The 13,752-nt window shown below is 42.3% G+C and overlaps 1 protein-coding gene across 1 annotated transcript in view; it reads right to left on the reverse strand.

Moving 5' to 3' along the window:
* Positions 1-13,752, reverse strand: part of MTA3 (metastasis associated 1 family member 3) — a 118,262-nt gene that overhangs the window by 48,438 nt on the left and 56,072 nt on the right. The window contains exons 9-14 of the mRNA XM_028724794.2: positions 13,498-13,686; positions 8,808-8,882; positions 6,814-6,872; positions 4,568-4,692; positions 3,864-4,015; positions 2,482-2,704 (exon numbers count right to left, since the gene is read on the reverse strand). Of these exons, the coding sequence (XP_028580627.2) occupies positions 2,482-2,704; positions 3,864-4,015; positions 4,568-4,692; positions 6,814-6,872; positions 8,808-8,882; positions 13,498-13,686 (823 nt within the window). The remainder of the gene's footprint in view (positions 1-2,481; positions 2,705-3,863; positions 4,016-4,567; positions 4,693-6,813; positions 6,873-8,807; positions 8,883-13,497; positions 13,687-13,752) is intronic.

Below are 13,752 nucleotides of genomic sequence, written 5' to 3' on the forward strand. Positions count from 1 at the left end.
CACCAGCTTCAGTGGCAATGTGTCTGTGCATTACCAGAAGCTGGGGAACAACAGCAGGAGAGGCCTGGGGGTCCTTCTGTCCCTCCTGGAAACATACCAGAGGCCACTATGTGAAACAGGATGCTGGACCAGATATTGCTCTTGGATCAAATCCAGAAGGGCTCTTCTTATATTTAAATATATAAAAAGGCTATTCTCAAAGGTGATACGATTTTCTATTACATTAACAGTCTCCAGATCCAAGCACTGACCGGCTCCGGATTACGCTTAGAGTACAGTCCATCAAGCAATCATTTGATTTCAATATAGCTTATGCAGGGTTAATGCGCTCGCAGCTATGGACTGGCAGAGGAAAAATTCCCCTTTGCAGGTACTCGGAATGCAAATCATGCAAGCAAACAGATTGCAAAAGTGAAGTGCCAAGCAGCTAAGCAAAGGGACGTACGGATAGTATCAGCCAGCTGACCGGCGCTTACCGAACACCTGCAAAGGGGTGTGCACCAAACGCCAATCAGTAATTGATGCTGAGAGCAACCCCAATGGGGAACTTCCTAGTGCAGCTGATCCTGGTGGGGCTGTCTGTGAGCCCCACTTGCCAAGGAAGAAATGGGAGCACACTATTAAGCCACGTCTTTCCTGTGACATACCCGAGGTTGCATATGGCACCAGGTGTGTTGCTGGTGGGGAAATGACTTCATGGGCCAAATTTGGGCTGCTGGCAGGTCTAATGAGGCTTGCAGGCCAGAGGTGCCCCACCACTGTGCCAGCTCCCCTGAGATGAACGCAGGCTGTATTGTTAGCAGCGTTTGTGGTCTGAATCTTTTTACTGTGGATCTCTGTCCACTAACATATACTGAAACAACTTCTGCTGTGTCGAGCATTCAGGTCCAGGGGATATTTGAACATGCAGAAGGGGGAAAAAGGGGGGGGGGAGACTGCTGTATACAAAAAGTGAACCCTATTCATAGCAAAGGAGGAGGGAGCTCCATACTCACATTCACAATGTGGAGCTCCCTTAAAATGAATGAGTCTTGTGTTTTGTATGCTCAAGGAGCCACTGGGCTGCAGTGCTTAACCCAGCTGATCACAGCATCCCCTTCCACCAAAGCCAATCAACAGGGAAGCTTAGCTGGGAGCTGTATCTGTGTGCTGGAAGACACTTTCCTATTCTAAAATATACCTCTTTCATTTCAGAGCAATAGTAAAATCCAACATTGATGAGATGTATTTTTCCCCCCTATAGAAAAACTTCTCATTTTGACATAAGATGAATATGCAAACAGGTGAAAGTGTGGAAGGAATGCATTGTGAAAACAAAAGCTCAATTCAGATGAAAACAAGGGAGAAGTGGTAAAACAATGCAGAAAACAGCAATAAAAATGTTTCCTTTCCAAGGAAATGTTCAATAAGCAAAACAACATTGTTAATTTACTTCGCTTGAATGAAGTCTCCTTCTCAACTCTGCAAGAAGCAGAAACCTTCCTCTTTGGTTGTGAAAAATAAGTTCTGAATCATGTTTATCTGGTGAGATAAATTGAGGACCGTAGACCTACAGCTCTGCCTGGTGGTGAATCACATCTGGTTAGGGCAAAATTACAGACTAGGCATTTGCTGCTGAAAACAGCACCCCTTGGTCTCTCTTACGCAGTAGTGTGTGCTCTCAACTTTATCACATCTTGACATCATTTTACCCCAGCCAATGATTTGGACTTCGGGAATGGGGAGACAAAGCAGATGTCAAAACAGTGGTCCTACACATTACAAGGGAAACAAGGATGGATCCAACATTGGGATGCCATTGTTGGCTGCAGCCCTATGTCTCTTTCAGCTCCATCCTTGCATAAGTCAATTGCCTATGGTTGCACTGATATCACTGGCTTTGTCATGGCTAATATGCATTTAGGACAGCTTATAATTGAGTCCTCCTTAAGTTAGTCCCAACAGAAACCTCATTTACACTGAAGTCTCCCTATAAAAGTTTTTTTGTGCATGACCGCTATGCTGCCCCAGTGCAATGCTGCCATGAACTGGGATGCTGCACCTTTAAACAAGCCTTTGCTTTCAAACCTGTGACCCCTTCATTATTTCACTATCTATGCACCATATTGGTTCACGTTATGGCAAAAATATGGTTCATGTTTTATGAGACTGGGCGCCTGTTTTCCACCAGATACATTAAATGTGGAGAGGTTAAAGGAAGCATGTATGATAGCACACAAAGCTATAATTGGGTCAATGTCTGCGTTTGACACCTCCTTTATTATTCAGTAGGTACTAAGCTTTCTATAAACTTACAGTATTTTCTTTGTTCTTTGGTGACAAGTAAGACAAATGAAAATAAAGTTTTCTTTAAATAAAATAACACAAAGGGGCTATAGACAGAAATGTGTTTATTGCAAAAGAAACAAACAAACGAAAAAAAGACGACAGAAAGTGGTTGGAATAATGGCACATTGAACTAAGAATTTAGAAACATCTTACATTCTGCCCTAATGGCAGCACAGTTAATAAGGACAAACGGTCTTCTTGCAGCTCGCTTCAACTGTAGAGTGTTTCTGCAGACCTGGCGGGCAAGTTTAGTCAAGTATGTCGTATGGAGGAAGAACGACTGGCGTGTCTTCACGGCAGATTTTGGACTGCCTGTGTTCCGGACTGGTATTCCCTGCGTTGCTTGTCGAGACATGTGTGTTCTAACACATGCTTCCTGTAAGGGGGGGGGGGGGAGAATCAAAATGCAAACTAAAAGTCTTACTTCTGAGATCTTCCCTTTCATTAATGTACTGTTTTCTTATATGTGGCTATAATATAAAAATCAAAACCCAGTGCCCGAATTCACTCTTGCCCTCTCCCCTTACCCAATAACCAACTTTGGAACACAGAAACATGGCTTATTCTGAGTCAGGCCATTGGTCCATCCAGGGGGTAGCACATTGACTGGCAATGGCTCTCCAGGATTTCAGACATGGGGCATTTTTGCCCCCATTGGAGATGCTGAGGCCAGAACTTGCTGCATGGAAAGCAATGCTCTTACACTGAGTTATGTCCTTCCCCTAACTTTACAAAATCCAAGCTAGGGAAGAATTCCAATCTCCTCTCCCTCCGTCCCCACAAGTGCTCCTCACCTACTGAATTGCAACACAGTAAACCTTGGGAATCCTACATTTCCCATCAGCCTCCTGGCTCCTCTTCCCTCTCACCATCACTGTTTCTCCCAAATTATCACCACTTGGCAAGGAAGGAAAGGGAAAGTGGGGGGTTAGAGTTGGCTGGGCAGTGTTTGGGCAGTGAGGAGTGATGAGACAAGGGTCATTTTCCTTAGCACAGGATCAGGTCAAAAAAATGATCCATGCTTCTTTTCAATTTAATCTGAGATGAACAAGGGAAAACTTGCCCATTTGAGAACGGATTAAGTTCCCATAGTGGGAAAACACCCGAACACACACTCTACAAAGAACTCCTTTCCAGTCTTCGAAGCACAAACACCTTTTCAAAATGCATTGTATAAAGGTGTGTAATTCATACAATGGTTTCTCTGACCAGGGTAACCCAAGGTAGTCCAACACAACTTTCCAATTAAACAGGAAATATGGAAAGGAGTTAAATTTCCACAATAAAACACAGTGGATAATGTAACAATTAATTGTGAATTATAATTATGAAATTATTCCTAATCATATAATGAAATTTTAAAAATCAGCACTACAGAAGCACATGCAACAGGGAGCAGACCCCACTGAACATGATGGGACTTACTCCAAGTAAACGTTAAAAGGACTGGGTTGCACATATTTATTATTATTATTATTAATCATCATCATCATCATCATCATCATCATCATCACTACAGTATAATGAAATCCTACCTCTGTGGTTTGAGTAGGAGAAAATCTGTCTTCATTTGTTAGTGTTGGCATTTTCAGGCCACCATATTTCTTCCAATAAATCCAACACGGTGCACATAACCTGCACTGCATGTTGGGTGGACCCCAAGAATACCACTGATGAGACTGTGTGACTAAAAGAAGAAAATAAAATTATGTTGATCCATTCAGCATAAAATACTTATCTGCACACGTAAACACACACACACACACATCTATTTATTATAGATGTATACTGCAACAACAAATGCCACACATTTGAATAAGAAGCTTTATATATTTTATTCATTTTAACAGTTTGAAAATTCAGGGCATTCACCGAATTCTCAGAGCGACACAACTGCTTATTCACTAAGATAAACTTAGCTAAGGGGGCCCACCAGGGACACCATAAACCACCCATTTCTATTGCTTGCCAGTCTGTGCAAAAACGGGGGGTGTTGTAAACACCTGGTAAACCTCAATATTCAGCTGTTTAGGTTGGTGGTATGCAATCATGCAGGCTTGCTAAAAGAAAAGCACTGATGTTAGTATAGAATTTATGTAAGCACTACTCCAGAGCCCTACATGCATGATGCTCTCATGTGAGTACACACGGAGCTATTTAATTGCTTAACATCATGGCATGAGACACACACACACACACACACACACACACACACACACAAAGTGACCATTCTACTTACCATAGCAGCTTTCACAAGCACGGCCTATTAGTGCATTCTGGGCCTGGTGAGGTGCTCCAACCGCTCCGTTCACGGCACTTGGTTTCCCGTTACTGCTGGATATCTGACTGGGATTTGGTTTGTTGCTTTAAAGTGATCACAAACACACACACACACAAGCACATTAACAACATAAGTTAAATGACAGAATCCTCTGTGGTTACCCACATCATTAGCGAGAACGCTACTAACTTCTCAAATACTTTATGCGGAAATGAAAGCAAAAAATATTTTGAGAGCTCACAATGTTCTCAAAGGCTTGAAATCCGCCACATGTGCCACTACTGAACTCAGTTTATTACATCCAGGTCCTGTGTGTACTTGCATATAAATGCTGCACGCGCCACTAGGAAGCTAACTGTCTTCCTCAAAGCAGCAGCTAGCAGTAATGAGAACCAAAGGCAGCCTGCAGCACCTAGCAATCCATTCTTCGGTCCAGGGTCACTAAATGAGAATTCCTGTGCTTGGCGTTAAAACTTTGTGCAAAAAGCACATATGACTAATCAAATACTGGGGGTCAAACAGATCTCTGTTTTAGTCATGATTCTCTAAGAAACAATTCCAATTAATAATATTAATATAATATAATATAATATAATATAATATAATATAATATAATTATAATATAATATAATAAATATAATATACTGTGTTAAGATATATACCGTATTTTGGGGGGTATAAGATGCCCCCGTGTATAAGACACCCCCTATTTTTTGGGACTCAAAATTAATAAAATGTGCTATGCACTATCCGTGTATAAGACGACCCCTTCAAAAATTTAGGAAAAAATATAGTCTTATGCACGGGAAAATACGGTGTGTGTGTGTGTGTGTGTGTGTGTGTGTGTGTGTGTGTGTTAAGCTAACCAGAACGTTTTCGCTATAGAATATTATTAGGAATTATTGTTACACTTAGTGTTCAATTAGCAAAAGATTACATCTGGGATTCTTAATGCTGCTCGCTTCCCGTATTTATTCCTCTCGGGTCAAATAAACTCCTGGAATCTTACTTATGCACTTTTCCCTTTAATGCAAAATCTTAACAAAGATATGAATACAAATGCTGAAAGACTGATAACACAATCTCTTATGCAGCATCAACACATAGCAGCTACCAAATCATTCTCAGAAATGCGTCTGAATGGCGGGCCAGAGGTTCCCTGTCCCTGCTTTAGAGAATTCTGCTTTCTTATGGTGCATACTCTTGCAGCTAGCCCGGATTCAGAGTCTACCAATATATTGGAGTTAATCATACCCCCGACTGCGTCCCTGCAAGCAATATATGCACAGCATTCTAACAATCATTGTAGCAAGGTAAAAATGCAAAAACAGGGTGGCTGCTTCTGCTTCCAATGCCTGAAGCTTTTGAGCATGTGAAAGTCTCTGAGACATAATCACAGTTCTACTTAGACTTTGATTAGATTTTGAGTCCTGTTTCAGATTTTTTTTTATCAGTTCATTAGCCATCTTCGTTATTTTTTTTAGGAAGGTGAGATGGAACTGCTGAAAACAAACAAATAAATCTATGGCATGGAAGATCCGTCCAGAAGGTCTGCAAAGATCCAGCTGGGTGAGTATTTGTACAGAAATTGGGGGGGGGGGCGGCGAGGCAGAGACTCTGTGCCTCACTTGATAAATGCATCTGGTAGTGGGGCGCTCCCCCAAAACTATGACATCAGCATCAGAAGGAACATTTGCAAAAATCACTTTTATAGCCTACCAAACACAAGGATGTAAAATTTTGTCCAATACAAAAGCGCCTCTTAAAGTTGTTGCAGGTACACTTAACAATATTGCCTAATGTAAGTCACCTGTTCATACTGAGGAAATAGTCTCAGATTGTAAACATACACCTTATTTCTCAGGCATGAGTACCATTAACATGGAGCCCTACACATATTTTGTATTCAGTGTTCAGTCAGGCGTAATCCCAGGTAAGCGTGGATAGGATTGCTGCTGAAGAGGTCTGTGATTTTTGCATTAGCACTGCTACGTAAGGAAATAATTTGAAAACTGTTTTTTTAAAAGCCTGCATGGGCATAACTGGACCTTACTAGGCTATGAAAAATCTTCAAAGCAATATAGGTTTTATGGATGCTGCTTCTTCGCTTGTCCAATAAAAACAAGGATTTGTTCTCTACACATTTCACATTATTATTATATTATTATTCTTTCAAAGGAAGCATTAATATTTGTGATACTTACTAGGTTGGTATGTAAACTTGTTTCAATTTGCTTTCTGCTTCAGCAGCTTTTAGGCGTTTCTATTAGAAAAGATGGAAGAAATTTAGTATCTCACAGAACTACAACATTTCAGTTCCTGTCAGGCGACCAGATGGACTTTCTCGGTCTTTACGATCCAGCCCAGAGGCCCCAGATCCAGGTTCCCCTACTTCTGGTGGTTGGATGGGTGGTGACAGGTAAGGGCTTTACAACTTGCGGCAGGCTTCGCTAACCTGGTGCCCTCCAGGAGTTTTGTACTACAAAACCCATCACTGGGGCTGATGGGTATTGTGGTCAAAAACATCTGGAAGGTACCATGTTGGTGAAGGCTGCCTTATGGAATGCCCTTGCCAGGGATATTCATGTGGCATCAAGTTAAACCTGCCCTCTCAATACAGGGATAAGTAAAGACTCAACGTTGATCTCACATTTATTTAAACACAGGATTCCCCTGAAGGTTGTTCAACTTCAGGATGACCTTAACTCGGCAGTTGTTACAATGCTGGTTGATTTTTAAATACTTGTTTCTAAGTGTTACAATGTCATCCTCAAAAACTGATTTGTTAAACATATATCTATATATATATCCTAAAATAAAGGAGAGTAATTCATGACACTTTGTAATAGCTAAATCAAATGGGCAGCTTGCTGGAAGGTGTGATCACACACACACACACACACACACACACACACACATGCTGCAAAGCTAAGCTGTGCACAAGCGCCTGTTTCTAGCGCTCACATGCTTTTCCCACAATGCCAATGACTATGTATATGACAACAATATGGACCAACCTTCTCCTAAATTACTTACTACTTGGATAAATTAACACCAAAATGACTGTCATCAATAGGGTGACACTGATTTGTTACAACAACTCTGCCCTGGGCTCTGCTGAAACACACACAGCCCCGAGTTGAAACAGCAAGCGATGGACGTATTCCCAAATAATGGGAACCAATTGAGGAAAATAAGGTATAAAGTTAAGACCAAGTATTGAGTTAGAAAAAAGAATTGTTACTGGAGGGGCAATGACGCTGTTGAGTCTTTATTTACAACAACCATTGTGGAATCATACTGTATTAATTAGCTTTTTTAAAAAATCAGACAAATCAACTGCCTCTTCCCTTCTCTTTCTTCAAGTATCTGCTTCTGTTCAAGTTTGAGCACAAATAGCTCTCCTGTTCAGGAAATGGCTGCGCTGGATCCAAGCCAAAGTATCTAAATATACGTAATTCCTGGATTTCTTCATCATGTTTAATTATATCCTTCAAAGAAATGAAAGGTCACTTCAAATGCTGTTAACTTCCTACACAGAGAAATTCCAGGAATTAGCGCTCTCTCTCTCTCTCTCTCTCTCTCTCTCTCTCTCTCTGTGTGTGTGTGTGTGTGTGTGTCACTGTCGAGTTGTGTGTGAGATCATCACACATGATAATCTGATCTATGGCTACGTGCCAATCCTCACTCAGATGTGTCTTCCATGTGGGTATTTTGACATGTTTAAAGCCTCCCTAAATTAGATTACCACTGAGATTTAGCTTTCTAAATCCCATTTTCTGGAATCTATACAATATCTGTTTACTGGGCAATCCTCCTGGGTTGGGGCAGAGAGAACCAAACGTAATCACACTGCAAAATCCAAAGCCCTTTTGAGACCACAATGGGGCAGGCAGGGGGGGGGGGGTTCTGGGTCATTACCCCCCGACCCAACCTGTTTCTTGTATTGCTTCCATTGGAAACAATTGAAGGAATATGGCATAAGAGATCCTCAAGGTGAATGGAAGCCACTCCTGCCACACACACCCCTTGCCAACCAGAGAAAGGCAAGAGCTTCAGTGAGAAGGGGCCCTGTGAGGTCAGATCTCCTTCTCCCAGAGCAGACCACTCTCAGAGAGAGGTCCAAAAGCAACCCAGGTGCTACAGAACTTCACGTTCATTTACTTGGCCAACCCAGGGCAAAGTATAAAAAAATTACCTGCTGGATGTATCTGTCTGTAGTTTTCCACATATAATAATATTCAATGATGCTAGTCAGAGACTTCCAAGGAAGCTGAAAAACGAAACGAAAACAAAAATACTTAATTACAATGTCTGGTAAACTTCACATTTTAACTGCAATGTTGCAGCAAACTCAGCACGATGTAATTTAGACCCAGGAAAAAAGACTTTTTATAAATCTCACTGCAATTTAGAGGTCAAGGAAGCATAGTCTACGTTAGCAAAGGTAATAAGAGGGGTGGGCTCGCAATATGTTGTTGTTGTTTTTTGACTACAACTTCCATAATCCCTGACCACCGGTCTTGCTGGTTGGGGGCTGATAGGAGCTGAAGTCTAACAACATTTGGAGGCCCAGAGGTTTGCCACCCGTAATAAAATTACCTGCTTCTCTCTGGGAAATGGGTAAGGAAACACACTCAAGAGTTTGGTTAGACAAATTCTGGTGGCTTAGGATCTGGGAAAGTCACTGGGCTTTTGTACTAGTCCTTAGAGCAGGGGTCAGCAAACTTTTTCAGCAGGGGGCCGTTCCACTGTCCCTCAGACCTTGTGGGGGGCCGGACTATTATTTTTTTTTTGGGGGGGGGGAATGAACGAATTCCTATGTCCCACAAATAACCCAGAGATTCACTTTATGTAAAATTCATTCATGTAAAATGTGGGCCTTAGTTTGCCTACCCATGCCTTAGAGTAGCGGTTCTCAACCTGTGGGTCCCCAGATGTTGTTGGACTACAACTCCCATCATCCCTGAGCTCTGGCCTTGCTAGCTAGGGGTGATGGGAGTTGTAGTTCAACAACATCTGGGGACCCACAGGTTGAGAAAGGCCTTAAATATTCCATTAAAATCTATTTAAGAAATAATTAAAATCTTAAGAAGACATGGATTCTTCTATTAAGGACCTTTTCAAATGCTGGCATCAGTTTGATACTTTTAAGTTTGTTTGTGTTGCCACTGTTTATAAATTGTACTGTCTGGGGTTGGGGTTTTTTAGTCTCCATGGGTAGGAGAAGAGGACTAGGAACAAGGGACTCAAAGACCCTCAGAGTCCGTTCTAGCCCTACAACTCTATGTTTCTATGAAGCTGCCTTATATCAAGTCAAACCATTGTTCCTTTGAACTCAGTATTTTCAAGGCTGACTCTCCAGGTTTTTGGCTGTCTTATCTGGTGATGCTACGGATTGAAACTCAGACCTTTTGCATGCATGCTATGGACTCTACCACTGCACCGTGAACCTTTGAGACAAAGCAACACAGTGCTTTCATTAAGTGTTTTGTTTTTTAAAAAGTGAGGGCTAGCCAGTAAAAATACTGTTAGCTTTCTACATGTCAGCTTCCTATATTATGAAGAAATCTTGGCACAAGTTGTTTTCAAGTTCGCACGCCTCCAGGAGAGAGGTATTACAAACCTTACCTCCATCCCGTTTGTTCTACTCCAAGCCCTAAGTGTTACAAAAGTGATGGAACCCTTCTGCACTGAGCTTTTCACACATCGACACACAGTTAGTAGGAAGAGTGTGCCAAAATGAATCAGCTGTATGCCACTGTGGATCAACCCTCTTCCCTAAGAAGCAGGCATTCTGTTATCAAATGATTACTTAATGTCACAACAGAATTAATTCGCAAGATCAGAGAAGCCAGAGGGGCAGCGATGGCAACTGCAGATGACATACCGAGCAAGACAGCATATCCTCAAAAACAGCACATAGTTTTCATGAACTGATATATCATTACTTTAATTATTCTAGTTTTTGGTCCCTACCGGTAACACTGCATCTTAGCAGATAGCTAGTATTTACTTGTGCCACATTAGCAGCAGGTCTTTGTACTTCCAGAGTTCTTTCAACTGCTCAGTAGGGTCAACCTCGGATAAAACAGCATGCTTTTTTTTATCTTGGTGCCTTGAAGATAAGATGTGTATATTCCAAACCTTTATTTTAATCCGGCAGGGATTAAATCACTTAAACTATAAAAATGATACATAAGATGAAACAGAGTACAATTTTTTTTTTTAAGTGGCGGACTTCTTTATTCCATGTTTAGAGAACTTTGTGGAGATCTCTGACCTTTCCAAGGTTGCAAACTATGTTCTTGAAGCTGACTTTGGGAACAACCCAAACTCAAGATCTGCAGGGATGAGCAAAGTCTGGAATAAGAGGATCTCTGTCTAAGCCAACTGAGGACCCTCAGCCCAGTTCAGTAGGAAACAGGTAAAGGTAAAGGGACCCCTGGCCATTAGGTCCAGTTGCGGACGACTCTGGGGTTGCGGCGCTCATCTCGCTTTATTGGCCGAGGGAGCCGGCGTACAGCTTCCGGGTCATGCGGCCAGCATGACTAAGCCGCTTCTGGAGAACCAGAGCAGCGCACAGAAACACCGTTTACCTATTTGTTTATTTGTTTTCTTAGTAAAGTTTCATGAGCCCACACCAGTATTAAGAAGAATTCAGAAAGACTTCACCTCATGTCCCATTCCAAACCACAAAAGAACTTTCACACACACACACACACACACACACACACACACACACACAATTAGCCTAGATTCAGGTAGGTAGCTCTGTTTGTCTGACGCACTCAAAATATATTAAAAAATTGTCCAGTAGCACCTTAGTAAAGGTAAAGGGACCCCTGACCATTAGGTCCAGTCGTGACCGACTCTGGGGTTGCAGCGCTCATCTCGCTCAACTGGCCGAGGGAGCCGGCGCACAGCTTCCGGGTCATGTGGCCAGCATGGCTAAGCCACTTCTGGCAAACCAGAGCTGCACATGGAAATGGCGTTTACCTTCCCGCCAGAGCGGTACCTATTTATCTACTTTCACTTTGATGTGCTTTCGAACTGCTAGGTTGGCAGGAGCAGGGACCGAGCAACGGGAGCTCACCCTGTCGTGGGGATTTGAACCGCTGACCTTCTGATCAGCAAGTCCTAGGCTCTGTGGTTTAACCCACAGCAGTTGGAAATACAAGGGCATAAATACACCAACCTGACTCAGCTGGTGATGGCTAAGCTGAGTCAACGCCTAAAACAGGGGTGGAATAGTGAAGGAGGAGACATACCCCTATTCCAAACTCTGTTTGGACCTAACAATCCAGCAGAAGTTACACTGTCAAAAAGGGCAATGTAAGAAAAACTCTAGTTTTGAAGGCTTGGGCTGGCTCAGCAGGAAGCAGCTCTGTTCCGGAACAGAGTTTGGAATAGAGTAAGTTACACCAGCATGCTTTACCCTATACTTTGGATTCTTTCCACCTTTGTTCTATTTCAACCGTGTTAACAACATCCATCAGTGTTTAAAATTGGGAACACAGAATGAACTTCATTAATATGTAAACACGGTTCATTGGACTTCAAGCTCTCGTGCCATTTATGTACCTTTTCAAACGGAAAAAAACTGCAAACACTTTCAAATCTAAACTTCTTTTCTTTTGCAAACTGCTAAAATTTTGTTTACCTCCAATTTGTGATAGTATTAGAGAATAATTTGACTCCTTCTATCAGGCTGAGAATGAGCCCTGCACACCCTCAGGGGCGTCTCCTTCTCCCCCTCCTTGTGCTCCTAGTGTTGGCCTGACTGGCTAAATTACAGCATCTTAAATTAGGATACTGCAGTTTAAATGCAGCTTGCAAGCTATGATACAAAACCTCTGATTTAATGGCAATCCTAGCAGCTACGATTAGGCAAACAGGTGCCAATTATTTTTTTAAGAACAGCCATTATTGTTAAATGATGCCACGAAGGGGGGGAAAGAGCACTCAGGTGCTTTTCGCTCAGTGAACTGTCTACATCAGGCATATTATTTACACTCCACATATAAAGATGCCTTATAAAAGGCCAGTCCACTTGCCCAGTATTGTTTATTCTGCCTGATAGCAGCTCTCCAAGGTCTCCAGGCAGAGGACCTCACCAGCACTGCCACCTTTTTAATGCAGACTTAACAGGCTTTGAGCTGGGACCATTTGCATGCTCTACTACTGAAGTATGGGCCTTCCTCTGATATTTACATGCACACGTATGGACTACTTGTAACCAAGGGAAGATGCCTGGGTGCCAGAATGGTGCCTGACATCTCCACCATCTGGAGCTGCATGCCTGGGGATCACTAGATCTGGACTGTTTTCACACGCTAATACCTCATCCTGTAGAATTCTATCGGCTATATTTTATCTGCATAATCAGATAATGCAGGAACCAAAATGCTTTTTCTGTGCAGCCTGAGCAGGAGCAGGGAACAACGTCATAGTTGTTGCTTGTCTTCACTTAGCCCACCCCACTGCCCTGCTCACAGTTGTGAAGGATAGTCTTACGTTATGAATGGTCCATGTCACCCTTAAGAAAAAGAGGTAGGACTAGTCCAATATATGTGTGTACTATCCCTGGATCAAGTGACTTTTCTTCTTTAAGTTCTCAAACTTCTTAACTTAGTTCAAGGTTGTCATCTGAACTAGCTGGATGTTTAACTGGATAATCAAACCTGTCACTCCATCATTTGAAAAATAGGGCTCTAAAGCCATCTTGCCCAAGAATGGCAACTAGACAGTCTGTTTTGGCAACTGCCACCTTGGTTTAAGGAGCCATTTGGTGCCTAGCTTATACAACTGAGTTTCTAACACCAAAATCGAGCTGTCTGTGGAAAACAACTCAATGAGGGATAGAAAGGGGGTATACTTCTACTTACAAAGTCTTGTCGTATGTCGTTGAAGTCTTTGCCGTATTTCTCTAGGGCTTCTTCAAACAAACTAGCCTCTGAAGCGGACCATTCTTCCATTTCATCTCTGCAAAGGACAGGCCCTCCAAGTGGAACCAGGACACTAATAGCACTGCTCAGGTCATAGTTATGCTTATGCAATGTATCCATGGCATGAAACTGGACAAAAAACACAAAAGCAACCCACTAAATTCAATGGGCTCCACAATTCTCTACATGCTAATT

Source organism: Podarcis muralis, chromosome 3 (assembly GCF_964188315.1).
Source record: "Podarcis muralis chromosome 3, rPodMur119.hap1.1, whole genome shotgun sequence".
Lineage (NCBI taxonomy): Eukaryota > Metazoa > Chordata > Lepidosauria > Squamata > Lacertidae > Podarcis > Podarcis muralis.